Below are 27,402 nucleotides of genomic sequence, written 5' to 3'. Positions count from 1 at the left end.
GTTAGATAAGCTCAATGACTGTGACGGTTAAATTAAAAAAATAATGCATATATTAAGTAAAGCAAAAATTAAAACAATAGACACGATAGAATGAAAAACAACCACATCGAGAATAAACGAGAATCCTTTGTTTGTATGAATGTGAAATTAGGATGAAGTTGCGTGTGAGAGGTGATATTTGACCCAAAATGTCGTTATGACACCGATTACGCTAACGCCCAAAGCAAGTGCGTAACCTCCAATCTGGTTACCTCCAGTTCTTCCACCCGTTGGCGTAGCTTTTGTGATCGCTTCCGTGATGAGAGGTGCGAGGATCTTACCCATGGCAACAGTAGCACCGTACCATGGTGTGAGGGCGACTCTAAGGTCATTTGGGAGAGATTTTGAGAATAGCGTTGGTAAAACCGCCGCTTGAATGTTGTATCCAACCATGACAACCGCACAACCGATTAAAAATCCAGCAGCGGTTGATGCTTGTGAGGAACTGTAGACGAAATCTAATCCAAATGAAATCATCATTGCGATTAAACCAAGGCTGACCCAGAGGAATGACACGATACCTAGGAGAATTTCGAGACCAATTCCGGTGTAAAGAGGTGCACCAGCACTGACACCACCATCAGCTTTGGCTCTCTCGAGGAGTGTGACCTTGTCAACGCCGTTCTTCCATGAGGTGATGCTCAAGACTAACCGTCCAAGTCCGTCGCGAATGTAGGATGACAGCAAACTACCTATCAAACCTGCAGCATAAACTGCGGTCTGTAAACCAGCTTGTACACCAGTACTGAATCCCCAGAAACTGGATAAACGGTCCGGTAAAACATAAAGAATCAAAGCAGATACGTAAGAACTGCTTAACATGGAGCACAAAATGATGAGTGAAGGTCCATAGTGACCTCTTCTGAAGAATTCAATAGCTGGAACGATAGGATTTGGTGCTGGCTTTGTCTTATTACTGAGGAATAAACCGAGAAGGATAGCCAATAAAGCCATAATGAACGAGGAGCAATAGGTTGGCGCATTGTTCTCATTGATTGTATAATTTCCAATTTTGATGTCGATAAGACCAAAGAGTGCGTTTAGGGCTGGTCCAAGAACGAGTGCTATACCTGCATAGGTACGATACTGAGAGAGTGCTTCCAATCTGTCTACATTCGCCGTACTGATAGCAATGAAACCCATCGCGAGACCGGAGCTACCTGAGGCGATACCACAGAGGATTCTACCACCGATAATAGCGCCCACGTTATTTAACGCGCCCACACCTGCACAAGAATAGAGGAAGTTACCGGCAAAAGAGAGCGCGATACAAACAACAATTGTCCACTTGAGCGAGTGTACTTTCGCTGCGAAAACACCGATACTGAGTGAAACAATAAACTGTGCCAATGCACTGACGGCTTGTGTGACAGCCAAATATCTGTCCGCATCATTCGGTCTGAGAGTGAGGATGAAGTTGTAGACAGATGGCAACCACAGCGTGGAATCTATACCGAAACTGAACGCGACAAGGTTGATGATGCACATCCGTCTGAATATTTGCATCTTAGTCGAAGGTTGCTGTGGGGAAGGTGTACGCTGGCCAGGTTTCTGATCCGTTGGAAGCTGGTCAGGTTCGTCTTCTATTTCAATAGCGTCACCAGTTGGTAAAGCGAGCGAGATTGTTGATTTTGATCTGAACGCGGCGTAAGGATCGTTTACACCGACGCGAGAAGGTGCAGCTGTGCTAGCAAATGACACAGATCTCGACCGTATATTTGAATTGTTGCCGTATACACCATTATGTGCTGTCGGTGCGAGTGAGGTTGTTGATGGGGCGAGAAGACCATTTTGGCTGGCTTCATTATTATCGTATAGTGCGGGTGAGGTTTGTATAGCTATATCATTCCTATTGTTAGTTTGAACAGAAACGCTACTCTATTTATTTGTTAGATAAACACACAATAGATACCACACACTCACTTTGTTTGATTGCGATCTGTTGTCGGACTTCATTGAACTATCGTCGACGGCTGCTAACAATTGTTAATAAACGAGAGATATTCCACGAGTTACTTACTCATTTCTCACTGCATACCTCAAGGTCAAGAACGAGGATGTGATTACATCACCATTTCGAATGCCTGCCACGGGCTGGTATTTCCTTTTTTAGAAGGAGAACCTAAACTAGATTAGTGTTTTCATTGATGCCGATAGCTAGCTACGCGCATAATAAAGTATATTTCGCTTTTTTAGCATAAAATGTACTACTTTGTACTGAAATTTTTGGTCTCACGTCCTCATAATTAAGAACGAGAACCCCCAATAAACGAAAGTGACACAATTTGAATTCATCCATTCGGGCATAAAAAATCGTGTAAATCTCATCACATACATTCATTCTTCTGGATATTGTCTGGAATGTGTCACAGTGTGTCTAACTGTCTAGCTCCCCAAATGAAAAAAATAAGGAAGATTAATCATACATTTTTTTATTCAACATCAATCAAATTGTTAAACAACTCTGGTTGCTCTTGAGGTTCAGCTATACTCTTAGCAATCTTGTCTTTCTTGTCGCTAAACAAACTGTTCTTCCATGCCATTGTACATTCCTGTATTCTGTCTCTTGCGTAGGTGCTAGCAAAAAGTGCAGCTTCTGCGAACCTCTCTGTGCGCATCAAGCAATCGACGCATTCTCCAGGTGAACCGAGTTGGAGGAGTGCAGCGAAAGCAATATTGTGTTGACCATTCTTAGTAGCGATTGCTGCCAATTCTGCCAATCCTTCCTTGCTGGCGTTGCTGGTGTAAATGAGCAGGAGTGCTTCTAAATCGTTTGCTTTCTTGTAGCAATCAACAGCGAGATTGATATCCCAACCTTCAAGGGCTTTGTCACCAAGCGTACGCCATTTGTTTTGTGCATCAACGTTTGGCGTTTCCTTGGCCAACTCATTTGCTTCGTCAAGCTTACCCAATTCAACTGCTAACTCGAATTTTTGGTCGGTATCCGTAGCAACAGTCATAGCCAATTCCTTCAACCCTTGTTCTTCTAAGAATCTAGCAACTCTATTCTTTTGATCACTTGGTATACTTGGTAATATAGCCTCAGCTGATGCGTGATCACCGGTGAGAATTGCTAATTGATACTCTATCAATGATTTTGCCAATGCGTATGATCTTATTTGTAAATCCTTGTCTATAACGTAAACACGATTTTGTGTAGATATGTAACCCAGGAGGTATTGTGGGCCATCAAAGTTGTTCAAAGGTTGAGATTGTTCACCCAATACATAACACAAGCGGTTAGTTGTTGAAATGTATACAAAGCAATCTCCGAGCCACTTGCATGTGCTTACACTACGTGTTTTTGTTAGATTAATCTTACTTTGCAACAAAACTCACCTATCAGTTATCTCTGAAACTACTTCAAATGCATCCTCGACACCCTCATCACCTAGATCACCACCGCTTGCAACAAATTCATCATAAGCTTCTCTATTGAAGTTGAGCATATAAACTGAATCTTCAGCAACAATAGCGACGACATCGCCAGCAGGTGACCAGCTAACATTGGTGACATCTACATCGATCCTACGGACAACATTTCCTGTTTCCCAATCACAGAATAAAATCCAACCTGGACCTTGAACACCAAGGAGTGTACCACCGTACACATTTGTAATTCCGCCCATGCTGTTTGCAACTGTAGGAGCGTTCTTCTCTTTGAAGTTCTTAAACATCCTCAGTTTTCCACTTGGCTCTCTAACTGCGTAGGTGTTGCTGTCACCAGCCCAAGCAAAGGATGTACCAAGACCGAAGGCTTTGTTGCGCCATGCTAAAGCGGTATAGATAATATATTCACCATCACCACAAACAGTGACGAATCTGCCATTTGGTGAATGTTCAATACTTTGTGGGAAAACTTCAGTGCTGCCTAATTCACGTGCTTGAGATGGTATACGTTGACCGTCGACCAAATCAGATTGCTCGATTGTTTGAAGGTTTGTACCATAGATTTCACTGTTGCGTGCGAAGATGACCTTACCGGAGGTGTCCATCGAAAATGTAGGTTCTTCACGACCAAGCTGGCGGTTTTGTCAGTAACATCAAAAATAAATTGTGTGAAACACACCTTAAATACGACCGAACCTTCGTCAAAACCGACAGCAACGTCATTAATAGACTTTGAGTAAGCAATCGACCAAGCTCTCTCTAAACCGTAGTTGAGAGTTTGTTCGAGTCTGTAAGTGTTTGAGTTCCAAATCTTAACTGTACCATCTTCTGCACCTGAAATGATGAGTGGAAGCGATGGATGGAAGATTGCGAAGGAGACGTTGCTAGTATGACCTTCCATCGATTGTACGAGCGATTTTGAATGATAATCCCAAACTTTTACGAGTCTGTCATCACCTGTTGTGACGATGTAAGGTTTGTCATTCCCATGGTAGTATTCGACATAATTCACACCCTTATCGTGAGCTTCGAGGGTGAAATTTGCGTGTGGGCTACCTAATGACCAAACTTTAACTGTTCTATCAAGACAAGCGGATGCGAAGCTGTTGGTATCTTTCGGATTAAAGACGATGTTCATGATGTAATGAGTGTGGCCTTGGAAAACTTGCTGACAGCGCCATGACTTTTCCCAGTTCCAGAGTTTAATGGACATGTCATCAGAGCCTGTGATAACGTATGGCTGGGTTGGGTGTACTGCCAAAGAACGAATGTAGTCAGGGTGGGCCTCGAAAGCTGCGATTTTTTCTGAAGTGTTGTAGTTGAAGCATCTAGAGGGTGTGTAAGAAGCGAATAAAGTAAAAACGATCTAAATACCTCAATTGATAGTCATCTGAGCCAGCTACGAACCAGTTCTTTCTAGAGATGAATCTGACGCATCTGACAGGTACATCTGTGACTTCAAACGTCTTTACGGATGCATTTGTAATGGTGTTGTATATGACTACAGTACCGTTGTATAAACCAGCTACGACCCAAGGTTCAGTAGGATGGAAGTCGAGAGATTTCACTCTTTCACTGCGACTAAAGAATTGTCGCTAATAAAAATATTAGATTTTGCATTCATCTCTAATAAAATACGCACTTTGACGTCTAACAGCATTTTTAGTGATGATGCGTTGTCGCCGTTGCTGCGATAGAGAGATATCAGTCAGTTTTGGATATAAAAAAATAACTAAATAGCTATTCGTAATTAGAGATATTTATTATAATATATAATCTAAAAAATATGAAATAAAATTTTGATTTTTGATTTTTGATAATTTGATATTAATATTTCTTTTTACTTTTGATTGAGGGTAGATTATCAGTCAACATATTAAACAGGAAGGTATTTCCTAAAACAGACACTATTAATTTTTATATTTCGCCGAAACAAAAAATAAATTTATCAGTATATTCATCCGCCCCGCCCCTACTACAATGACTAATATGGATACACCCCCAGAACATCGGGACCAAATAGAGCAGCTAAAGGGAGCTGACATTTTAGATATTAATGATTTGATTAGCATTAGAGACCAATTAAACAACGACAGTCTTGATATTCATAAAGATGATTTGCTCGCAATATCAAAAAAGTTATTAACACACTCCTTCGAGATACAAAAGTTAGACTTGAATAAAAAATCTCTAATAACGAAGAACAACATCGGTAAAATCGAATTGGAGTCTTTAAAGCGACAGGCTGAAGCTTTATCTTGGAAGTTAGAACGATCTCGCTGGGATGCACGCTTAACAAGGTGGGAAGCACACGATGAGGTTGAGCCACAAGGCACCTCCATTCTCCATCAAGATATCGAGACAGAGAACAGAATGTTGGTCGGTGATAAGCGCGTTCTAAAAACAAAGGTGAGTTCTTTGTGAGATTCAGTAATACTTTCTGACTTATGTTAGCTCGAAGAAGCTCTAAAAAGATCCAACAGATTGGAGAACGAATTGCGTCAAATAAGAGCGACTCTCATCACTAAAGCACACCCTGGTATAGAAGCATGGAAAGAAGCTGCATGGCATGACGGTGACGCTACAAGATCAGATCAGTACGGCATGGGTGATGCTAGAGCCGAGCACCTCTTGTTGGCGTCAAAGCGTCTCAACAATCTTATTCGCAGAAGCCAAAATCCAGATAGCTATCAGTCGTTACAGCCAAAGCAAATTTCACGCAGGAAAGCTATGCATAGTGCTTCTTCCTCAACGCCTAAACAAATGCATCAGAATGGCTTAGAAAACTTGATCAACGCTGCAACATCCGTATTCGACCAGCCAACTAGAAGTTCAAGCAGGTCACCCCTCAAACTCCAAACACGCACTCGTTCGCCATCCCCACAAGTGTCTCCAAAGAGAAGGAAGTTGCCATCTCGTGCAACCGCTGAACAACACGAGTACGTGACGGGTGGCGACAATAGAAATGAAGACCCGTACTTACATTACAATGCATCTCCTGTCATGAAGCAACAGCAACAAAAATCATCTGAAAACCCAATTCAAGGTTCTGCGCTAGATTTCTTGGCTGATCATGCAGTTGAACAATCACAAAATGAAATGGGTACCCCAAATTCATCATATGCATTACCACCAAAACTCAACGCTTTAGAAAGAGATAGAGATCACATCAATGAATTAGGTCCACCATTAAAATTGAGGGGGTCTTCTCCGCAAACTCCGTCATCACCTGCATTGGAATCCCCATCGAAACCATCAAGGTTCACCCCATCATCTGCAGCCAATAGTCCACGCGTTATAAAAGCTGAGACCACAACTCCGCAGATACCACCGTTTGTAGTTCAACAGCCTCAAGCGCCACATCCGTCTGCGACGTTCAATGTCCCACCTGCAGGGTTCACTAGTACGAGGCCATCTGGTCCTTCCGCAAATAGCAGAGCTCCGTATACGAAGTGGACTGGCGCTGAGGATGCTCTCCTCGCTAAAGCAGTCAGCATACATGGCCAAAAATGGGACGCTGTCTCCAAAATGGTCGGCACAAGATCTTATCATCAAGTTAGACAAAGGTATTTAAGAAAAAGTGGGCAAAATCCAACGCCTAAAGCTGGTCATCATAATTTACGCAATAGCAATACAGATAGAGATGACGACTCGACAGATTCACCTCCTATCTCTGCATCGTCAACTCCTCAACCGCCATCGCATCAAGCACGTACAACCACTAGGGGCAACTCCCCATCCCGATCATCCAGTTCTAGAAGGGAGGTTTTCGCAAAATAAGCTAATAGCTAGGATCTTTAAGTTTATTTTTATTATCTTAGTTTTTTATTGTAATATATATGTCGTCATGTCTCATCTTTTGTCATATGTCCGCGTGGGATGAGCTCCAGATTAAAGTGTGAATTGCGATCGATTTATGTATCATAATTGCCACCATGGTCAATATATTTGGAATACACGCCGAAAAAGCAAGCAAATTTCCACCAGCCGAGGGAGACAAAGATGCTATCCCACCGGGTAAAGTGTTCAGTTATGGATAAATATAATTCATTAAATCCATTGCAGACCCTATTCGAGCCAAAGAGCCTACGTTACCTCTGACGGAGCACCACACGTGGGTTTATATTGGCATCGAAAGTCTCACTAACTTGTTGTCAGCATCAAGGGTGTCTCTGGGCATGAGCTCGACAACGACCCAGAAAACCACGACAGAAGAGTCCTGATTGCATATGATGAATCTGTTGAGTCCTATTTAAGTTTATTTGGAGTTATCTAATCCACCAATAGTCAGAATCGAAGGGAGCGCTTCAACAGTGGGTACGATAGATTTGAATAACCATTCTGACAGAAGTACAGCTATATCGATTACATCGCTCAAGACAACGACCACATTTTCCTCGTCACCGTTCTCAGACCACTCGAGAGACATCTCGATTATAGCGTTTATTGCGCCGAAGAAGAGGCAACAGATGCCGGTAGGAAGATTGATCCACGCATTGGGGCTTTCTTCCGAGATCGCAATGATGCTTTGAAGAGGTTGAAGGAAGAGAGAGAGAGAATCACACCACTGCTTGCACCACGCAATATCACACTCACATTACATGTAGCTCATGGTGATCCAAGAGAGACAATCCCACGTGTAAGCAAATGGCACTCAGCCCAACTCATCATTGTCGGCAAACGTACTCTGGGAAGATGGCAGAAGATTTTCCACCCATCTGTTTCACTTGCTGTTATCGAACATACTAAGACGTCAGTATTGGTCGTCCAATAACTACTCACGAATTTTGTAACGATTACGATTTCATGAATGTGACTGCAAAAGCAGACAAGCAAACATGTGGTTTGTGATAATAGGAGCAAAGTTGATTGATCATCTTCGTCAGAAAACCACATGTTGGAGTTGGACCACGAAGGAAGAACGGTCAGAAATTAAAAGGCTAGTCAGTTTCTCTTCAATTTATAACATGGAGCATCGCCTTCACGAACAAAGTGGAGCCCGATAACCTGTGGTACCTTCTCTTGGTTCAACAGCTTTCTCTAAATCTACCAGCAGACATATTACTTGATAGCATAAATAATGTCTATCAAGAGATAACGTTTCACCCTTTCTTGATATGGTCTTCCTAGTCAGCAAATGCAAGGATTTACTTATAGTACACACACATGTCTTTGATTAGTCGAATAATTTTGTTCAATTGAAATTATCTGTGTATATCACAGATGTCCAATCAGATATTAGCTATTTTTATATCACTCCTTCCGGCCACCTTCAAGAGCTGATAAGCGAGTTCTCGGATGCAGAGTCAGTCATGTACATGACGACAGATGTTGCCAAATGAGGCAATATGCTATAGTTAGCATAGCTATCTATACAGCTACTAAAGATAAGATATTATGGCTCTATTACCTCGTAGTTTTCCAATAATATGCCAAATGCACATTAAATCTGTACCCCATTTGGTATGTGACTAAATAAATTTAAGGGTCTGTCCTCCCTGTCCTCAACCTTAGCGCCCTGGATCACTGATTATGAAGAGCTGAGACGCCGAGCCTGCCAGCTGATAGCAATTCTTGACAGCTGGATTGACATTTATGAAAATTTATGTATAATAAGTAAAATTTATAATGTCGGTAATTACCTGAGCTGAAACATTTAAACCTCAAATTATAAATTCTTCGTGCCTGATTTTCCTCCCCTCCCCTCCTCGTCGTGCGGTGATAAGACGCGAAGGTGCATCTTGCTAGTCTACCAATACCACAACTATACCCAAAAAGAGTAACTAAAACAAATTAAAGACAAGCAAGACTAAAAGAATGTCTGAAATGCCACTGCCCACAGAATCCACATGTGATGGCTTCCTCGTACAATCTCAAGCCCAAGCTGCTCTACACTTGCAGTGGAAGCAAGAGCAGAAAGAAGCGCGAGCTCGTGCTAAACTCGCGGAGCTCAATTCTTTCTTTGGTGAAGTAACCAAAGACGAGGAGTTGGAGAGAGAGGAGAGAAGGGAACGCAGAGAAAAGAGGGAGAGAAAGCACAACGATAAGAAGCGGAGATACGAAGGTACAGAGGAGAAAGGCGAACACGGCGGACTGGGTGCTTTCTTCAAGAAGTCAATGCAGAAATTCAGAAAGACAGCAACAGCCAGTATTTACTCATCCTCCTCTAATGAAAGCCACATTGATATCAATCATACCACATCTACTACAGGCTCTATTGAGAAGCCTTACGAGCGTGACGTTAGTGTAGACAACATTGGCATAGCCAACACTGTTGCTAGACTGGTCCATGATAAAGAACAATTGTAATTTTAATTTATACTCTTTAATCCACTAATTGCACCGTCGAGTAACATTCTTGCGTATGTGTCGTGTACTTTTTGAACCCATTTTGGTATGACTTTGTTGTCTTTCGGATCGTAGAAATGTGTAGTAGCATATGTAAATATAGCATCATCCTTTGTAGTCGCTACATGAAGCTCTTGCACTCCCCCTAACATTAACCTGTCTGAGTTGATTCAGTTTTGATATCTCCAGATAATAGATATAACCCACATGGATAGCCGAACGTGGATAATTTGTCAAAGAATCCTACCGCTCCATCAGACATTGTCCAATCCATAACGATGCTTGCTGAAGATGGCTTAGAAATCCACTTTAAGTAGCTAAACCAGTTGAATGATTTTACTGGAACGTCGAAAGCAGACTGTTTAATGAGGTCCTTTGTTTCTTTTGGCGATACATCAACATTATCGCGTTTCTTGGAAAGGATACGCAGTGCACCGCCTGCTTTGGCATCACCAACGCCTTCACCATCATTTTTACCGGTAAATTTAGAGAGTAAACTACCCTCGTAGCGCATCAAAGCCTGCTTGAAGAACGCATCTTGGTATAATTGTAGTAATCCATCAGCGTTCTTCTTTGTCTCATCTGTTTTGATTTCTGATAGCGGTATTCTGGCAGTGTAGCAATCGTGGTATGGGGTATATAAGTTCTTTTGCGCATCGATATTATAGTCCTTGAGTAAAGCACCTACGGTCATAGACGCCATGTCTGATACTGGGACATTTGCGTATAGTCCTTCGAGCTTCTTACTCTGATTGTAGTAATATCCTCCACAACTAAGGATACCAACAGCCGTTAGATTCCTGAACCTGAGCAATGACATCTTGATTGTTCTCCCGCATCGTATTTTCGGAGTGTGTACAGAGCGTCGGGTTCAATCAGTGCGAACAAATCCGAATTATAGAAATCAATCCTGAGAGTGTTCTTATGCGCTTTCGAAATGTATTTTATGAGTGTCCCACCGATCTATCTGCTTTTAATAAACCACTAACAATGCGTCATATAACAGTTCATTACTTCAGTTTCCAAGAGGCAAACCTATCAATGTTTGTAACATCAGATTTTTTGGCATGACAAAAACGAAAGAGCAAAACGACAATATAGCAAGAAAAGTTATTAATAACAATGTACAAATGGCCTCAGAAAGCACTCCAAATCCCTCACGACAAACCACGCCAAATGTTGAAGCAACACCGGCGTATAGGTAAGCGTGCACGTCATCGAGAGGCTGGTAGTAAACTACCCCCTCATAGTTCTCGGTGGTAAGGGAAGGAGGCTGTCAGTCATCTTCGAGCCAATGATAAAGTGGCAGAATTAAATCTGCAGAGACTGGATACGTCCTATAGAATATGATCCTTTGGAGTACCTGCGTGGATGGTAAGTATTTATTATACCGCCTGAGCTCTTCACTAACCGTCTTAAAGAAACAAAACACAAGTCGCTCAGATTTTATACCATCTAACCCTAGCACGAAAATAAAATGTGATCATAGGAAAGATTAACTATAATGTGATATTATTATATTCGCTTGAATTTATCTGGTTGCTTACTAATTATTCTATTATTTTCCCTGTATAGTCGATATAGCGTATTCATTATACACAGGATATGATCATATGAAGACTATGGTGATAGCTCAGATGCGTATATCTTGGATGACAAAGAGGTCTCTGTAATTTCGACCATGGGCAAGACTTACACAATGCAAAATCGCTTGAATATTTGTTGGTATCACATGTCTTGCTTTATTTATATTTGATTAATTTGTATTGTGGAAACATCACATTGAATATTACGGCAATGCATAATCAACTCAGTTATTTCATAAATGTTGGTTTTGTGGCCTTCGAATGTGCTAGGTATCAATTTACCACTTTTGCATTGACGGTGTCAGAAACAACGAGAATTTTCTAGACAATGTCGCACATTGTATATAAAAAGGCGGAGCTTGGACATAGTCAATCATCATCAAACGAACACACACTAAACTACAAGCAACAATGTCTCTTATTCGCAACGATCCATTCTTCGCAGAGCTCTCAGATTTCGACAGTTTCTTCGCTCCAATTATCCGTCGTCCACATGGCAACAAGGAGGGTGGCAACGTATTAGGAGGACATTCCTCATTGTTTAGACCATCGTGAGTGTTAAATTATCTCCATGGGGGCTATTTCTGACGATATACAGACTTGACGTGAAGGAAGTTGACAATGGATATCTCGCTCAACTCAATTTACCAGGCTTGAAGAAAGAAGATGTCGACATCTCACTTGACAAGGGTGTTCTTAACGTCAAAGCCGCACAGAAACAGGAGACTGTTCAAGATAACAAAGGCTGGCATATTCGTGAAAGACACTTTGGCGAATTCTCTCGCTCTTGGGGAGTTCCACCAGAATTAACACACGAGGACATCAAAGCTAGCCTCAACGATGGTGTTCTATCACTCAATTACCCAAAGAAAGAAGCTGAGGGTGCTAAGAAAGTAACGATTAACTAGATTGACGAACTAATGATTTTGAAGTCCTTTTGGATGACCTTGATGTATTTATTACTATGACATAATGTATGTTTTACTTACCTATCTGATTATTGTGATTTCTTCGTTGAACTATGTGCAACGAAGACGAAATTTGCCAGAATTGACATATGGGAAACTTTAAATAGTACAATCATCGCCAGATAAACGCTGATAACATATCACCTTGTTAGGATAGCTGTTAATTGAAATCCAGACCATGAATAAAACTAAAACAGTTACAAAAATGTACTGTTTAGGCTAAACTTTACCAGTAGTGGGTATCATTTTAGATTATACTTCATACTTGTACTGAAACTTTATAATCACCATCGGCCGGCACAGTGGAGCCGACGAAGTTCTAGTTGTAATTCTTGGGGCATTAGTGAAATAAATACAAAGAAGAAAACAGTGCTATTCTAACACGTGGAACCTCCACCCGAGCCCAAAAAGCGTAATTATTCGGCTACGCATTTGCTAGCGTAACCTTATTGGCCGAGGGTCAGTGCACGCGTGTTTGAAAAACAATCAAAAAAAAATTCGCACTCTTTCAACAAACCAATCGCAGGAGTATATAAACAAGGAATCTTAGCTGTATTCTTTTTCAACTATTTACTCTCGTTTATAGAATCAGCTAGTGTGAGTGTTTTTGTATCGCGCCAAACGTGATGCTCTAACACCAAGCAGATGACCAACAACTTCTTTAACAACCAATACGATACCAACCTCAATAGCCTCACACAGAATGAGGCTGTGGAAGCGCTCTACTTGGAATGGAAACGCGACCAGCAAATCGCAAAGGCGAAGGTATTGGCAGCAAACATTGACATCTTCTTTGGTGGTATGCCAGTCTCTGAGACATCCTCAATCGTCTCTGCACAAAGCAGAGAAAGAAACAGTGTTAGTCTTACGCGTTTTATAAAGCGCACATGCGCTAAAATATTCCAGAAATCCAAACCTATGCGTTCATTTGAGAACAGCACAGATGAAGGCAGTATTGGCGATTCCCATCAATTGACATCTACCGCTATTGGGCACTCTAATGCGATCGATAGAGATCGCCGTAACATGAAAGGGAGAGGGTTCAACATAAGCGACTTCGACCTCATGCTTTTGGAGACAAACTACAATATATACAACCAAGAGTGAGGTCTGCAATTCGGTTGTTGGATAAATTGTATGATCTACATTTCGCTCACGAAGCATACAAGATACCCACAGAGAAGATACATAATGGAATTATACATCTATATATATATCTTTTGCTTCGATAATGAGGTCACAAAGACTGCAAATGAATACATCATTGAGTGAAGTTCACTTAGAACTTGCTTGTATTGATAAAGCCTCTTTCGCTTTTGCTAATGTTTGTATTAAACATCCTCTAGAGAGACCCTTGTACTAGGTACACTGACACCTTTTAAATCAGTTTAACATTGCTGTATTTCTTTAGAAGTTATGATCAACATCTGCTTTACATGATGTAAGCACTCAACGTTCACACTGGCTGCACTCAGATTTAGTGTATATAACCATATATGTTTTTGGATCTATTATTCTGATACTTTGATATTTTAAACCTATGAGCATCGCTTTCAATTTGGACAGTTCACCGCAAAATCTCTTGTTTTGATACTAGACCACGCAGGTGACAGTGACAAATGAAGACTATAATACACTGTAAAATACTGCGCAAAGCGGTTAGCATGACAAAAAAAATATGCCCATCTCAGACCAGAGTCTGGGGTGATCAGCAGATCTAACTCAAATGAGACCCAGACTCTAAGTGACTAACATTGTCGTTCTGTAGGACGCATATTGTGAAACAGCTCTAGAATGTAATAACAATTTATTATAAACATTAAAAATCTAGAATAGTTTACCGTACCTAATTTAGATCTACATTCCGTTATTTAATGTCCTTTCAGTTGCCGAAAGAAATTAAAAGTCTCAAAATCGTTTCCAGATCATCATACATGTACTCAAATAATTTTTAAATATCTTTCCTCCAAATAATCCATCCCTCCCATTTTGTGCTTTACAATTATTTGCTGAATTGAAAAATTTGAACTAAACCATTTCCAGCCTTATACAAAAGTATATCCTCACAAGCATAGCATGTTTCTTGTAAACCATACAATAGATAAGTATATTCTAGTAGTATAAGCTTGCAATACTTTGATTTTACTTCATGGGTTATGTATGGTTGCCATTATCCTGATATCGACGACAAATAGTCATTATCTAATGTACAAAATTCACAGTCGTTCTGAGGCATAAATTCCGCTATATGACAATCAGAGACATATTAATTATATTTTTGGAGATATTAATGTATTAATGTATTACTAAAACATATAAAAGTATAATTACAGATGAAGGACAAAGAGAAAACGAAAAATTGTACTAATTAATGAAGTCTAGATGAAATTATCCTCATGCGTACTCATCGCTTCGTTACAAGCGACTATACTTATTTGACCATCTGCACTACCCATACCGACTAGCATTTCATTAGGGTGGAAAGCCAAACTGGAAACCGATGGGTTGAAAGGCAAAGCCTTGGCTGGAGGGGCCAGTGGTCGCGACGAAATTGTTCTACCCCTTGGAAGTATACCCTCAGAATCTACCTTCCAGAGTTTTACAGTCTGGGTTCGTATGCCGCTGCTGTTGAATTCAGGCATAGATGAGCTTGAATATGTTAGAAAAGCAGCCATAAATATAGGTTGATACTCACGTAGCTAGCACACTCGCATGTTCGTGCATATCTATGCAGGACATTCCTTCTCTGTGAGCATCTACTTGCGAAATTGATCCTTGTGCTCGAATATCCCACAGGCGTATGTCACCATCGATACTAGAGATGCGTTAATTGATACCCCTTCCCTAAAATACTACTCACCTTCCACTAACAAGCTCTCTATTTCCACCTCTCTGGAGATGAATGTTCTGCACCCAGCTCAAGTGTTCTCTATAATGAGCGACACAGGAGTTGCGGGAGTCTTCACGACGATCATACACTCTGACAGTACCATCACCAAATCCTGCGATGACGATATTACCCATATCCTGATCGGAGGTGATTGCAGTGAGACAGCTCTGTGCGGTCGTTTGTATATCCTAGCAGAGTTGGTCAGTATAATCAGCTTGAATAGATAATACCCACGGAATGGAAAAGCTCTCTTTGGGAATCCCAGCATCTTACAACGCGAGAATCACCGCCGACGAGGAGATGTCCAGTAGCTTGTTGCCAATCGGCAACAAGACCAGACGGATATCTTGAAGGCACCATTTCGCTATTAGCTCTGAATGAGGTAGCCAATTCAGCTCCTCCTGGTGTGCTATAATTTCTAAAAACTCGTACCATGCCCTCAGCACTAGCAGTGAGCAGCAAGGCTTGGTCATCCTCGTTGATGAGCTTGACAGTCGTTATGTTGCTACCCCACGGATTACCATTGCCAAATCTGTTTAGTCTTACACCTTCTTTCCAATCCCAGATTGATATAGCGTCGTGTGGGTCAGCCGTTATCAACTGTGGTTCAAATTGGTGGAAGTTTAGTTTTACTGGGAAATAATGCTCTTGAATGTTGATTATATTCTCCCGCCATTCACTCCGACTGGCCACTTCAGCTTGAGCTTGGGTATCGATAACTACCTTCTCATTACGTTGGCGGCGCCACATCTGCTCATTGTACTTCTCGCTACCAGGTTCTTCAGCTTCTGGGTTCTATAAGGTGGTTAAGTGATTGTTATCGTACCTGTCCAAGTATAACCTACGCGCATCTGTGGCTCTGTGAAATATTCACAACACCAATCGAAAAGTCTACTCTTGAGTGGTAAGACGATACCCATCTGGGCTTGTAATTCCTTTCTAAATGGCATAATAGGCACATCAGCATTGTTTGGCGCGAGCGTAGTCGAATGGAATTGACCACTGTTCATCGTCCTCTCTTTGCGTCTTCTCAACCTATAATCATCTTCATCGAGTAATGTCGTGACTGCATCGAATACATTCATAGTCGCATCGTCATACACACCATGGTCGCCGTTCTGTTCTTGAACATTGTTTCCGTTATTGCCATGGTCAATAAACTCAGGTGATGGCGTTCTCGGAGGCGTATCAGCATTTTGACCACTTTGACTCATATCCACAGAAGGCGAGTTTGGTGCTATCTCCGGAGTGATCTTCGTTATTTGTTGGGGAACGTAAGGTGAATGATAGAGCGCGTGGTTAAAGTGAGGAGACGGGTGGTCTTCTTCAGGTTCTTCCTGCCCTTTGTTCATACTTGTAAGGGTTGTGAATGAAGGCAGAGAAGTCAATTTGTTGAGAGCAGCAGCGAAAGAACCACTTGACTTCAATGGAGAGCTACCCTTGAGATTCTTGAGATTCTTACCTTTGGCAAAGTTCGGCTCTGTGAAGGTGCGTGGTAGTGGCGGTCCCTTCTTGCTCTTCTTGGTACCACCTATCGGTTTGTCTTCGGAGTCAGAGCCAAGGTCTGGTCTGACTGGTGGTATATGAGGTAACGCCGAGTCTTCAGAGTCACTTAATGGTGATTCGATAAGTAGAGCATGAATAAAGTCGACTACCGTGCAAGCTAATGAACCAACTTCTGGGTAAGGATCCAAGGTCATGTCCAAAAGCGCCATATAGAGAGCAGCGAAGTCGTCGAGGAGCTTATCACCTGCCTTTTCGCCTTGATGTTCATAAATGGCCTCCTTGACTACCGTCAAAGATGGTTTGTATGGATTGCCAGTAACGCGAGACTCGTCACGTTTCTCTGAAACATAATATGCGTACGCAGCAACGCAGAACCATCCTTGCCATTCACGTACGAAAGCTGACCAGAATATCACGAGTTCTTTCCTCACCATTGGCGAAGCATCTTCTTTGGCAGCCAAACCAGCTGTAGCGAGCTGTACTTCGAACATAAAGTGTTCCATACTAGATATTCCAGGTAATGAGCCCGTACCACCACCGCCAAGCCTTGGAACTTCGCCCGGCTGTTGTTTGTTGACGTCCTTCCAGACACTGCCTGACGCACCCATGAAGGTACCCAAGGCAAACATGACGGCTGATCTAACTTCTGGTGAAATATCATTCAACATTGAGCATAATCTGTCAGTGGCACCTTCCCTCAAAGCTAAGGCTCTGCCTTCGTCATTTCCATCCCAGAGTTGACCAAGCATGAGAGCGCACCATTGTCTCAACAAGTAATCTTCATCGTTTAGGTGGACGAGAACCATCTCAAATACACCTGAATTGAAGCAAGCCATTTGACCTGGCTTGAAATCACGACAGAATAGTGACAATATGAATGCACACATTGCCCTGTGCTCTGAGACGTTGGATATTTGCAAACCACCATCTTCCTGGAATGGTGATAAAACTCTAGCGAAATATGCAAAACCATTATCTTTAAGTAAGTCATTCTGACAGCTTCTATCGACTGCACATATGCGAGTCCAAATATAAATCAATAATGGTTTGAGTTCAGGAACTGGCGATAGTAGCAACTTTTGCACGTAAGGGAATATACCAATTGATAATGTGAGGTTGACTGCCCAAGGTCCCAAATCTAAGAAATGCGATAATAAAACAAGCGCTCGTAGTCTATGAGCTTGTGAAAGCAGGACTTGCAAAACAATAGGTAATTGGTCTGGAGGTTTACGTGGTGGGTTGTAGTCTCTGCGCTTGACAGGATCCCATGTAGCAGGCATTGACCCAGGTGCAGTGGAAGCACTTGAGCTACTCGAAAGACCTCTGCTTAGCCATACTTCAAATGCTGTTAATTGATCTTGGAAAAATGATGATTGTTGATAATGCAATAAAGTTGTGTTTTTTAGTTCATTTGCCGCTTGTGTATTATATTGAGCTTCTTTTGTTAGTTTCTCCTGACCTAATAATGCGGGCAGTTGAGATAAGCAGCCATCGACAGCGAGATCCCAACTATGCCAGAGTGGATGGTTATATGTTGGTGGTAAAACCGGATGAGACATAGGTGTACAGCGGTAAGTTTTCATTATGCGCTCAGCGAGGAGGTAGTTTCTAAACAATGCAGCTACCATCAAATCCTGCCTGAATAGTCTTTTGAATGTCTCTCTAGGGAATGTAGTCCATGCTATCGTATCAGTGACGGCTGTGAAAATCCAGTTAAGTTCTCCAAGTGGGGACTTCCGCAACTTCAATTCACCAGGTATCTTCAAGCAGAGATCGAGATCTGGCTTCTTTGAGAGTGGATCTTGAAGGAGGAAGAACCTGACAGCCATTTCAATTGGTGAGGAAAGACAGGAAGTGAATAAGTCGGCAGGTAACTCGGGCGTCATTGGTAGACTTTCATCTGGAGAACAAGCTGCCATATGTATTGAATCACCTAGAGGGGCAAAGAAGACGGGAGGTGTGTCTGGTCTACCATCTATTGATGCTGGATAAGGAGAAGTAGGCATTGCGTGTGCCATATTATTAGCATTTGCCATCTGCTTGGTTGATTCGTACGCAGTTTTTATATCGTGATCCCTCCTTTCACCGAATTTTACGAATGAATTGAGGATGTTGCCAGCTGATGAGCAATCCCAGATGTAGATACCAGGGCTACCAATGAATGATTGAAGATCAAAGATTGATAGTGGTATGTATTGGGTGTAGTTTCTGTTAAATACCCATATTTCACCACTCGCCGTTGGTTTTGGTACACCATGTCCGTTATAGTAGAAAGCAACACGTTCCTCTTTGGCATTACGTCGTAGACTAGCGCATAGCTTTCTCATTTCCTCTACAGAAGGATCTAAATATTGCTTAACTCGCGTGCGCTGTGATAAACTCTCAAAACGTTGTTGCAAATTCCGACCAATAGTCTCCAAGGCTTTAGGCGGAGGCATATTCGTTGGATCAACCCAAGTTTCGAGAACAGCACATGGTTCGGTCTTGACGACATCTGGTGGGTCTACACCGAGGTTTAAACAGAGTACGATTGCGCATGTGATAGTCTTTAGTCTCTCCCGCAATCTCCAATCAGGTTCAGGTGGTTCGTCAGGGGACGGATTACCACCTGTGAAATGCCTGTTAGATACGAAATAAGGTAATAGCGGGTATGGATCAGAAATATCCTGTTGCGTAAACGGATCAGCGAAACCATGTCTAGTGGATATATTAGAGATATGGAGAGACGAATAAAAAATAATACCTAGGACCATTCAATTGTAAATCATTAAAATTATTAGAATTTATTGTTTCAACGTCATTTTCTGTACCACTAGCACTCATCTCTTGGTGGTAACAGTTCAAGAGCTAAAATGTCAGATGAAGAAGATGTGAGTGGATATTGAGAGATACGAGGATATTATTTAAATATCTTATAGTTTATGATGGATGAGGGTGACGAGGTGGGTCTATGAGCAAATAAACGATCTATGGGCTAATTAATAGGATTACGACTTCGACTATGAAGACGACGATGAGGACGTTGAACAAGGTGAAGCAGGTTTAGAGAACAAATACTATTTAGCCAAAGGTGGATATATATACTGGTATATACACCTTATCTCATACTATTTTAGGAAAGAAGGAGGATAATCTAGATGAGGCGATAGTAGACTTTAAATATATTCTAGACAATGAAGAAGAGAAAGGTGATTGGGGATTCAAAGCTCTCAAACAGCGTGTGTAGATTATCATCCAACAAACAAAGTTGACTCTACTTTAGTCACAAAGTTACACTTCCTCCGTCTCAGGAAATTCCCAGAAGCTTTGGAATACTACACACAACTTCTCACTTACACTAAAAGCGCAGTCACACGTAATTACTCAGAGAAGTCTATCAATGGTATCCTCGACTATGTTTCTTCAGACAAAGCGACAGATCAGACTGTCGATCTGGAACTCATGGAGAAATTCTATGCTGTTACTATGAAAACACTCGCTGAGATGAAGAACGAAAGACTCAGCGTTAAGACAAACTTGAAACTTGCAAAATTGTGGCTTGATAGGAGAGAATACGCACGTTTGACCGAGGTAGGTGGTATACGAGTCCATTTAAACACCACTCATCAGGGATAGACACTCAAAGAACTCCGTTCATCCTGTCAAAGTGCTGACGGTACAGATGATCAATCAAAAGGTAGTTTATTACTCGAAATATTCGCTCTTGAGATCCAAATGTATTCCCACACGAATGATACCAAGAAGTTGAGAGTAAGTTACTACTCAGACTTCACCTTTAGCAACTCATCATATTAGGAAATTTACAATCAAACTTCAACAGTCACGTCAGCTATTTCCCATCCACGCGTCATGGGTATTATTAAAGAATGTGGTGGTAAAATGCACATGAATGAGAGTGAGTAGGCAGGAAGTTGGATCCGATCGTACACTAACTTCCACTCAAGAAAGCTGGGAAAAAGCCCAAACAGACTTTTTCGAAAGTTTCAGAAGCTACGATGAAGCTGGCTCAATGCAGCGTATTCAAGTCCTCAAATACCTCGTCCTCGCTCATATGCTCATGAACTCTGAGATTGATCCATTTGACTCACAAGAGACTAAACCGTACGTAATAACTTTGTGGATTTACACCACTAATCTTTTCCAGATATAAAGAAAATGCGGAAATCTTACCGATGACGCAACTTGTGTCAGCTTATCAGCACAAGGAGGTACATCAAGCTGAGCGCATTATAGCCAAAAATCGCAAGGTTATAATGGAAGATCCATTCATTTGTCACTTTATTGACGATGTCATGCGTGCCTTACGCATTACTTACCTTGTTGACCTTATCAAGCCATACCAAAGATTAGAATTGAGTTACATTGCAAAGGTATGTAGCGAATCCATACAATAATTAGCTGACATAAGCATAGCAACTAAACGTCACTGTAGCTCAAGTTGAAGATCTCCTTATTGAACTTATTCTCGATGAGAAAATCAAGGGTACAATCGACTCTGTAAATCAACGTCTCGAGATCAATAGAGAGTGCGTACTATATTGACCCACCGCTTGAATCTAATAACACTCAATGTAGACCACAGCTCGAAAAGAGGAGATACGAAGCATTGACGAAATGGACCAATGAGATGGAAAAGATGCACGAAATGCTTGTCAGCAAGTTCTCAAGCATTAGCACAAATAACAACTTCGGTGGACCGGCTGGTAGACTAATCAACCCTATGATGGCATCCCAAGATGTCTAAACTCCTTTTCATCCATCTGTAATAAGATTTTCTAAATAAATAACGAATGCATTGTATAAAACAAATTCTATTAATTTATCCGAGTGGAATGTTGTTAGCACCTGAAGGCTTGTAGGTGCTCTTGGAAGGAACATTCTGTGCTTGTGCTTGTGCTTTGTACGCAGGTGCTGGTTTAGGTTTTGGTGCTGCACCTGAGGTCGTCGAATCTCTAGCTTTACCACCCTTCTCTGCCATTTCAGCTTTGTGAGCTTCCTTCGCTGGGCCAATCTTCTTATTATATATTTTTGACCTTTGAACATCGAGATCCTTATTGCGTGCACTTATCTTTTGCATTCTGTTTTGGGATTTACCACCACCGCCTGCGCTTAACTCTACATTTATGCTGCGTTTTCCGAGATGGGTGTGGTGATATTTGAGAGCTTTCTGGAGTGCATCTACTGTGTTCCATTCCAAAAATGCCGCTCCCTTTGATTTTGCTTGCCATTTACCGTCGTCTCTCACCTTATTCGTCAATAGTCTAACTTCTGGTACTTCACCTGTCGATATTATTAGCTAGTTAATTGTGGAAAAATCAGCGACATACCGCACTTATTGAAATGTTGTACAATACCCTCTACTGTAATGTCATATGGAAGATTTCCAACGAAGGTAATAAATCTCGCTTCACCACCTTTGCGTTTCTTCTTAGCATTTTTGGCGGCTTCACTGAGCGCATTCTTCTTAACAAATCCGGGTATCTCTTCACTGACTTTTTCTTCTTCTTCTCTCTTCCGCTTCTTTTGCTTCTTATCAGATTCAGCTTTTTCGAGCTTTTGTTTCTCTTTTTGAGCTTTCTTCTCTTCCTTATCATCATCTATTGGGGCATAAGCTTCCTCCTCTATCGGTTTGTTGTCGACGAGAATATCTTCCTCTGGCAAATCCTTCTGTTCGACTTCCTTTGACTGCTTTTTATTCTTTAATTTGTGTCTAGCCTCTTGGGCTTTCTTTTGCTTTTTATTAAGTTTTCCATCCATTGATTAAAATTATTAACACTTGGTGGTCACAACGATAAGGGAGAAGCTTTATTTATTCGTTATTTATTTATCAGTTATCTCTTTTCTATTATTGTTTTATGTTGCTATTAACATCTGATCATCGAGAGCAGCTTTTCAAGCCTCTAACTTGCGACTACAGTAATATCTTCACTATCAATCCAACCACTTATGTGCTCAACTATTCCTCCTGATAGAGCAAGCTTCCCTATGATCTGTCACTTTCTCTACATAACATCAGTACATCTCATCCGTCTATTGTCCCTGATAGTAAGCTAAGATGACATCCACCTCACTCCAATCGTTGATAGATACATTGTGACTTTAAAGGATTTTCTGTATATTTAAAGTTTTACTGGCGATGTTCATACCTGCTTGTATAGATTTATTAAAATGTTGAAGGAAATCCGAACAATTGCAAAGACACAACGTTTCGCTGACAGAACCACCAGTGGCATGGAATATGTCTCTGATTGTTTTGAATTTATTTATTTATCTTAACGTAACATAAATCATATTAACGTTCACTATATCACTCGACGAACTGCAAAATTTCAGATGGTTTCACAAGTCCGTGTAGATATATGAACATAACTTCTCCAAGTTTGTTATAATATGCAAATTAAATTTGAAGTAGGTTGGATTTCCTGTATAGACCTTACTAATGCAGCTTAATACTATTAGAATATTTCAGTTGGTTGTCTGTCCAAGTCAATAGCATATAACATAGCGACAAATAAACAAGCAAAAAGTGTTTGAGCGCGAGAGAGAAAGTAACACCAAAATATTATATATAAACTTGCAAATTATCATGCAAAGTGCGACTCATTATCCATACTACTGTAACTGAAGGTTGGGCAATCTTAAATTCCTGATAAAACAAAACGCAGCAAACATTTAAGCACAACAATTAAAGCTATCAATTAATAAATAAAAAATAAAGCGTTACCTCCTTGTGATCTGGATCATTCGGGTTACGTCCAAAAATAAGTGTGAGAACATATCGACAAGTTAGAATAGAATGGCAACCTCTATAGTCAGCAATATAGCTGTTTACCATTTTTGCAAAATCATTCATTGTTCCAAGATTGTCTTAACTTCGCTATTTACATTTTGCCAATGTTTTTCGATTGAATTTGATTGAGAAGAATATTCAAGATGAGTCGTCAGTATGATTTCTCTTACAAAGTGTGGTTGCCATGTAAACCAAAAATTGTTGTATATTTGTTGTATTCTTCATATTCTGCATCACGAGGATCGACATGATGAGGTCTCTCTCTATTGACGTTCATATGTACATCTTGAACTTTGATTCTTCTACAAAGTTTCCTATTATCAGCCCATGAAAGTGTAATACCACCTTCATCATGATAGAGCAATTCATGTACCTCTCTCATATAATTCGGTTTGTCTGGTCCACTGTCCTCAAAAAGTTCTGTGCAATATTGTTCAATGCGATGTAATCTACTTCTTTTAATACGTTTAGAAATATAGTCCCTTTTCTTTGTCGTACAGTAGACATAATTACCTGACTTGCTGAAAAATGTTGTCAAGTTTGGTAAGAGGTTTATTCTACTTTCAACCTCTTCGCGAGGTGGCAAGTCGGGATATCCTTCCAACGCTAGTACTTTCAATGAGAGAAATGGTAGTTCTGAATGGAGGATTGCGCGATAATCTTCTGGACCAATTTTCAGCATTTCTAACTGTGGGAGTTTCGATAGATGGTATGAATAATTGAAAATTTGTAATACATGTATGTTACGTTGATTAAATGGGGAGAGTAGTAAGAAACACCATAAACTAATTAATCGGTATATAGTATCACACTACATTTAGTCTTTCCTATGATCACATTTTATTTTCGTGCTAGGGTTAGATGGTATAAAATCTGAGCGACTTGTGTTTTGTTTCTTTAAGACGGTTAGTGAAGAGCTCAGGCGGTATAATAAATACTTACCATCCACGCAGGTACTCCAAAGGATCATATTCTATAGGACGTATCCAGTCTCTGCAGATTTAATTCTGCCACTTTATCATTGGCTCGAAGATGACTGACAGCCTCCTTCCCTTACCACCGAGAACTATGAGGGGGTAGTTTACTACCAGCCTCTCGATGACGTGCACGCTTACCTATACGCCGGTGTTGCTTCAACATTTGGCGTGGTTTGTCGTGAGGGATTTGGAGTGCTTTCTGAGGCCATTTTACTGTACACTATTTATAATAACTGGGTTATTATATAGATGTTTGATGTGTTTTAAGTTCATTTGTGTAGTTGAGTTTAGTTCTTTCGTTTGCCACTGCCATGCCGAACAAACCGAAAGTAACTACAAACATCCAGGATTTACCTCCTGAAGTGTTAGAAGTAATAACGAGTTTCTCTGATAGTTGCGATCACTTTAACTTACGTTTAACTTGCTGTGCTTTATACAACTCAATCAGACTGCCTCTCATAAGATTACATCTCAATGGTCCGAGAAGTAATGGTAATCAAAGAGGCATGACAGCAAATGAGACCTATGTATTTACTGGGCTTTTGCACCATATTTTACAACGTCCAATCGCCAACAATATCGTGTACGTCACCAGATTACGATAGACACAGCGGCTAATTTTTGTTTAGATCAGTTTCAATAAGTACAGACACAGTTTCTATTAGCGACATAATCAAACACATCCGCTTGATAAGGCTAATCGTGCAGGTTCGCTAACGGAGTAATGATCTTCTGATAATGTTGCTAGCTTTTTGTCAAATTCCAATGAACGCATACGGGTAAGAATTTCAATTCGTGATCTATACGCTTGGCCATCAGTCTGATTAGTCAAATTACGCAATGTCCACGCAGATGCGGCTCTTAATCTTTCATCCCAATGTGTCAAAAGTCTGTGCAACCCTTGACAAATGATGGGACGCCATAAGAGTGACCTCTTCTGCTCATCTGAACCAGTTGCGACGTTATTGATGATGTAGGCAGTTTGTAATAATATTTCGACTTGATTTGTTTGGAATTTCTGTTCAATGGCTTCCAAGAATTTATCCTGACCGCCAAACCCATTATAAACTAATCCGATATCTAGCTCTCGTGTAACTAGATTTCGCAAAACAAACAAAACTTGCTCAACTACTTCAATATTTGGATCTTTGAGGAGATTGCTAAAATGTTCCCATCCGATTTGGTCACAAACGAACCTCTTAAGTTCAGTCGACGCTGCAAATACCATATTCTTTATAGCCCATAAAGTGTTCAATCGAACTTTATAAGAAAGAGAATAAGTTAGTTTAACTAAAATCTTAACACCGCCAGTTTGAATAAGTTTTTGTTTGAGTGGTGAAAAACCACAAACAAGATTAGCGAGAGCCATCAAAGCGATCACCCTGTTGCGTTCATCTTCTTCATCATTTGATATAATATCCAGTAAAGTGAGCTCTACGCCGGAGTCGACGAGTGAAGTGCGCAATACACCTACACTCCTAGAGAGTGCTCGGACGCACTGGGCTGCTGATCCTCGTATACCTTTTGCCGAATGTTTGAGTGATATAGCGACAGGTTTTAAGAGCTGTGCTTCGACAATTGCAGTACGTAATTCATCCAAGTGCAAAGCGAGTGCAGCTATTATCATCAGTATGCCTTCCTGAAGACGCAAATTGTCCCTTGATAGCTGACTTCCTTCGACATTATATTCATCATCTTGGCAAGATAAGCATATCTCAAAGATATCATTTAATTTGCCCAATATACCTGATTTACACGCATGATCTTCCAGATCAGTCGCGTCAGATAGTATATTAGCCAATATGAATGATGTTGGTATCTGAATTTCAAGAGACTCGTCTAAAAGTCGGATCAATTGTTCTATCAGCTCCAGTGCTTTTGGTCTGTCTATCGTAGATATTAATTGAATTGTAGGTGGCCCATCTGTCCTGTGGAAATCTGATTGTTGGCTTTTAATAATATGAACCAATCTAATTAAGTCAGCTTGAAAGTAATGAGTTGCGTTGACTTACGCCACACAAGCTTCCAATCTCAACTGGGGATTCTTACATTCAAAAAATGTAGTCAAAGACTGAATAGCACGTGCTAATTAAGGTGAAATGTAAGACATCGTTCAAAATCATGGTGTTACTCACGGTCAACCTGCCTCAAAGCCATAACAGCTGGTGGGTAATCCTTGCATAAAATTCCTAGTGCTTTAAGTGCAGCAATTTGGACCTTTTATTTGTTAAAGAAGTATAGAATGAGTGAGATACTCACTTTCTGAACATCACAGAACGTGTATCTGACCACATAGTCGAGTAAACCATCGATGGCAACAAGAGATGCCTTTTGTCGGGAATCATTCGCAGCTGTGAGCAAAGTAAGAAGATTGATGATAAGTTGTTTATTAGTTGATTTGAGATGTCTGAACAGACTAGGTAAATGCGGGGACTACTTATTGTTAATTAAACGTTACTAAGGATTATGACCTACGAGAAATATTGCATTTAATTCTGTGATCGCTTTGCAACTGAGGTCGTCATCGATATACATTGCGTCACCGTCGATACCACCCTGAGTGGTAGCTAATACTGTGCTCATATTGTTGTAGTATAATCCCACATTCCTCAAGCACCTGAATAAGTATTCGAGTACACTTGGACAGCTGCAGACTGTAGCGGTTTCAATCAAACGTGGTACTACGCCCGTTATTAGTTTGCTCAAATGCGGCGGCTGTGAATTTGTGTATAAACTACCAAGGATAAGAGTTGCTTGTACGAGTTTGTCGATATCGGCCTGATTGTGTAATCTAGCGGGAGATATATGTACTAGGAGCATCTCGAGGTTATCCTTATTACTTGCTAGACGCCTCTTTTGCTCCTGATCACCTATCACTGTGTTCTTTAGCTTTTTGAGATAATTGGCA

General features: G+C 40.9%; 13 protein-coding genes across 13 annotated transcripts; 6 read left to right on the top strand and 7 right to left on the bottom strand.

Moving 5' to 3' along the window:
* Nucleotides 1–37: 37 nt before the first annotated feature.
* Nucleotides 38–2,227, bottom strand: WALSEDRAFT_60810 (MFS general substrate transporter). The gene is made up of 4 exons (XM_006959179.1): nucleotides 2,205–2,227; nucleotides 2,060–2,161; nucleotides 1,963–2,015; nucleotides 38–1,917 (listed from the first exon to the last, which is right to left on the bottom strand). The coding sequence occupies exons 2-4, from the start codon at nucleotides 2,061–2,063 to the stop codon at nucleotides 148–150; spliced, it is 1,827 nt and encodes a 608-aa protein (XP_006959241.1). The 5' UTR covers nucleotides 2,064–2,161; nucleotides 2,205–2,227; the 3' UTR covers nucleotides 38–147.
* A 244-nt stretch (nucleotides 2,228–2,471) lies between these two features.
* On the bottom strand, nucleotides 2,472–5,089 carry WALSEDRAFT_51953 (Coatomer, beta' subunit; the record flags this gene model as incomplete). Its single annotated transcript, XM_006959178.1, has 5 exons — nucleotides 2,472–3,333; nucleotides 3,379–4,061; nucleotides 4,109–4,757; nucleotides 4,804–5,024; nucleotides 5,072–5,089. The coding sequence occupies 5 exons, from the start codon at nucleotides 5,087–5,089 to the stop codon at nucleotides 2,472–2,474; spliced, it is 2,433 nt and encodes an 810-aa protein (XP_006959240.1).
* A 320-nt stretch (nucleotides 5,090–5,409) lies between these two features.
* On the top strand, nucleotides 5,410–7,209 carry WALSEDRAFT_65126 (hypothetical protein; the record flags this gene model as incomplete). The annotated part of the gene is made up of 2 exons (XM_006959177.1): nucleotides 5,410–5,838; nucleotides 5,884–7,209. 2 exons carry the CDS (start codon nucleotides 5,410–5,412, stop codon nucleotides 7,207–7,209), a joined length of 1,755 nt encoding a protein of 584 aa, XP_006959239.1.
* Nucleotides 7,210–7,364: 155 nt separating this feature from the next.
* WALSEDRAFT_69627 (adenine nucleotide alpha hydrolases-like protein) lies at nucleotides 7,365–8,259 on the top strand (the record flags this gene model as incomplete). Its single annotated transcript, XM_006959176.1, has 5 exons — nucleotides 7,365–7,446; nucleotides 7,495–7,543; nucleotides 7,588–7,669; nucleotides 7,717–7,742; nucleotides 7,786–8,259. The coding sequence occupies 5 exons, from the start codon at nucleotides 7,365–7,367 to the stop codon at nucleotides 8,201–8,203; spliced, it is 657 nt and encodes a 218-aa protein (XP_006959238.1). The 3' UTR covers nucleotides 8,204–8,259.
* Nucleotides 8,260–9,183: 924 nt separating this feature from the next.
* WALSEDRAFT_57993 (hypothetical protein) lies at nucleotides 9,184–10,627 on the bottom strand. Its single transcript, XM_006959174.1, has 2 exons — nucleotides 9,985–10,627; nucleotides 9,184–9,937 (listed from the first exon to the last, which is right to left on the bottom strand). Exons 1-2 carry the CDS (start codon nucleotides 10,595–10,597, stop codon nucleotides 9,741–9,743), a joined length of 810 nt encoding a protein of 269 aa, XP_006959236.1. The 5' UTR covers nucleotides 10,598–10,627; the 3' UTR covers nucleotides 9,184–9,740.
* Nucleotides 9,247–9,738, top strand: WALSEDRAFT_29402 (hypothetical protein; the record flags this gene model as incomplete). Its single annotated transcript, XM_006959175.1, has 1 exon — nucleotides 9,247–9,738. One exon carries the CDS (start codon nucleotides 9,247–9,249, stop codon nucleotides 9,736–9,738), a length of 492 nt encoding a protein of 163 aa, XP_006959237.1.
* A 1,105-nt stretch (nucleotides 10,628–11,732) lies between the features above and the next one.
* Nucleotides 11,733–12,360, top strand: WALSEDRAFT_60808 (HSP20-like chaperone). Its single transcript, XM_006959173.1, has 2 exons — nucleotides 11,733–11,914; nucleotides 11,962–12,360. The coding sequence occupies exons 1-2, from the start codon at nucleotides 11,775–11,777 to the stop codon at nucleotides 12,269–12,271; spliced, it is 450 nt and encodes a 149-aa protein (XP_006959235.1). The 5' UTR covers nucleotides 11,733–11,774; the 3' UTR covers nucleotides 12,272–12,360.
* Nucleotides 12,361–12,854: 494 nt separating this feature from the next.
* Nucleotides 12,855–13,494, top strand: WALSEDRAFT_57991 (hypothetical protein). Its single transcript, XM_006959172.1, has 2 exons — nucleotides 12,855–12,928; nucleotides 12,977–13,494. Exon 2 carries the CDS (start codon nucleotides 12,977–12,979, stop codon nucleotides 13,436–13,438), a length of 462 nt encoding a protein of 153 aa, XP_006959234.1. The 5' UTR covers nucleotides 12,855–12,928; the 3' UTR covers nucleotides 13,439–13,494.
* Nucleotides 13,495–14,611: 1,117 nt separating this feature from the next.
* Nucleotides 14,612–19,569, bottom strand: WALSEDRAFT_33141 (hypothetical protein). The gene is made up of 6 exons (XM_006959171.1): nucleotides 19,471–19,569; nucleotides 16,067–19,424; nucleotides 15,456–16,016; nucleotides 15,192–15,409; nucleotides 15,027–15,146; nucleotides 14,612–14,980 (listed from the first exon to the last, which is right to left on the bottom strand). Exons 1-6 carry the CDS (start codon nucleotides 19,548–19,550, stop codon nucleotides 14,710–14,712), a joined length of 4,608 nt encoding a protein of 1,535 aa, XP_006959233.1. The 5' UTR covers nucleotides 19,551–19,569; the 3' UTR covers nucleotides 14,612–14,709.
* Nucleotides 19,566–21,516, top strand: WALSEDRAFT_33140 (PCI-domain-containing protein). Its single transcript, XM_006959170.1, has 11 exons — nucleotides 19,566–19,597; nucleotides 19,646–19,669; nucleotides 19,713–19,797; nucleotides 19,844–19,945; nucleotides 19,990–20,297; nucleotides 20,343–20,478; nucleotides 20,524–20,622; nucleotides 20,672–20,828; nucleotides 20,872–21,097; nucleotides 21,141–21,253; nucleotides 21,303–21,516. The coding sequence occupies exons 1-11, from the start codon at nucleotides 19,580–19,582 to the stop codon at nucleotides 21,469–21,471; spliced, it is 1,437 nt and encodes a 478-aa protein (XP_006959232.1). The 5' UTR covers nucleotides 19,566–19,579; the 3' UTR covers nucleotides 21,472–21,516.
* On the bottom strand, nucleotides 21,500–22,099 carry WALSEDRAFT_54942 (hypothetical protein; the record flags this gene model as incomplete). The annotated part of the gene is made up of 2 exons (XM_006959169.1): nucleotides 22,057–22,099; nucleotides 21,500–22,008 (listed from the first exon to the last, which is right to left on the bottom strand). A coding segment is annotated over exon 2 (270 nt), but the record flags the coding sequence as incomplete, so codon positions are not given.
* Nucleotides 22,100–23,494: 1,395 nt separating this feature from the next.
* Nucleotides 23,495–24,328, bottom strand: WALSEDRAFT_60807 (hypothetical protein). The gene has a single exon (XM_006959168.1). The coding sequence runs from the start codon at nucleotides 24,197–24,199 to the stop codon at nucleotides 23,684–23,686; it is 516 nt and encodes a 171-aa protein (XP_006959230.1). The 5' UTR covers nucleotides 24,200–24,328; the 3' UTR covers nucleotides 23,495–23,683.
* Nucleotides 24,329–25,167: 839 nt separating this feature from the next.
* Nucleotides 25,168–27,314, bottom strand: WALSEDRAFT_51948 (ARM repeat-containing protein; the record flags this gene model as incomplete). The annotated part of the gene is made up of 5 exons (XM_006959167.1): nucleotides 25,168–26,464; nucleotides 26,507–26,579; nucleotides 26,630–26,711; nucleotides 26,754–26,927; nucleotides 26,970–27,314. 5 exons carry the CDS (start codon nucleotides 27,312–27,314, stop codon nucleotides 25,168–25,170), a joined length of 1,971 nt encoding a protein of 656 aa, XP_006959229.1.
* Nucleotides 27,315–27,402: the final 88 nt, after the last annotated feature.

The sequence above is a fragment of the Wallemia mellicola genome, assembly GCF_000263375.1.
Source record: "Wallemia mellicola CBS 633.66 unplaced genomic scaffold WALSEscaffold_15, whole genome shotgun sequence".
NCBI classification, from domain to species: domain Eukaryota; kingdom Fungi; phylum Basidiomycota; class Wallemiomycetes; order Wallemiales; family Wallemiaceae; genus Wallemia; species Wallemia mellicola.
This window is presented reverse-complemented; position numbering and strand designations above follow the sequence as displayed.

Excerpts from the sequence above, each read along its gene's own strand:
- WALSEDRAFT_60810 (XM_006959179.1), bottom strand. Across the intron at positions 1,918-1,962 it reads ACAGATCGCAATCAAACAAA|AGTAGCGTTTCTGTTCAAAC; the intron begins GTGAGTGTGTGG and ends ACAAATAAATAG.
- WALSEDRAFT_57993 (XM_006959174.1), bottom strand. The coding sequence starts at position 10,597 with ATGTCATTGCTCAGGTTCAGGAATCTAACGGCTGTTGGTATCCTTAGT. Across the intron at positions 9,938-9,984 it reads ATCCACGTTCGGCTATCCAT|ACAGGTTAATGTTAGGGGGA; the intron begins GTGGGTTATATC and ends GAATCAACTCAG.
- WALSEDRAFT_60808 (XM_006959173.1), top strand. The coding sequence starts at position 11,775 with ATGTCTCTTATTCGCAACGATCCATTCTTCGCAGAGCTCTCAGATTTC. Across the intron at positions 11,915-11,961 it reads TCCTCATTGTTTAGACCATC|ACTTGACGTGAAGGAAGTTG; the intron begins GTGAGTGTTAAA and ends GACGATATACAG.
- WALSEDRAFT_57991 (XM_006959172.1), top strand. The coding sequence starts at position 12,977 with ATGACCAACAACTTCTTTAACAACCAATACGATACCAACCTCAATAGC.
- WALSEDRAFT_33141 (XM_006959171.1), bottom strand. The coding sequence starts at position 19,550 with ATGAGTGCTAGTGGTACAGAAAATGACGTTGAAACAATAAATTCTAAT. Across the intron at positions 16,017-16,066 it reads TCACAGAGCCACAGATGCGC|AACCCAGAAGCTGAAGAACC; the intron begins GTAGGTTATACT and ends ACCACCTTATAG. Across the intron at positions 15,410-15,455 it reads AAAGAGAGCTTTTCCATTCC|GATATACAAACGACCGCACA; the intron begins GTGGGTATTATC and ends CAACTCTGCTAG.
- WALSEDRAFT_33140 (XM_006959170.1), top strand. Across the intron at positions 20,298-20,342 it reads AATACGCACGTTTGACCGAG|ACACTCAAAGAACTCCGTTC; the intron begins GTAGGTGGTATA and ends CATCAGGGATAG. Across the intron at positions 20,479-20,523 it reads TGATACCAAGAAGTTGAGAG|AAATTTACAATCAAACTTCA; the intron begins TAAGTTACTACT and ends CATCATATTAGG.
- WALSEDRAFT_60807 (XM_006959168.1), bottom strand. The coding sequence starts at position 24,199 with ATGCTGAAAATTGGTCCAGAAGATTATCGCGCAATCCTCCATTCAGAA.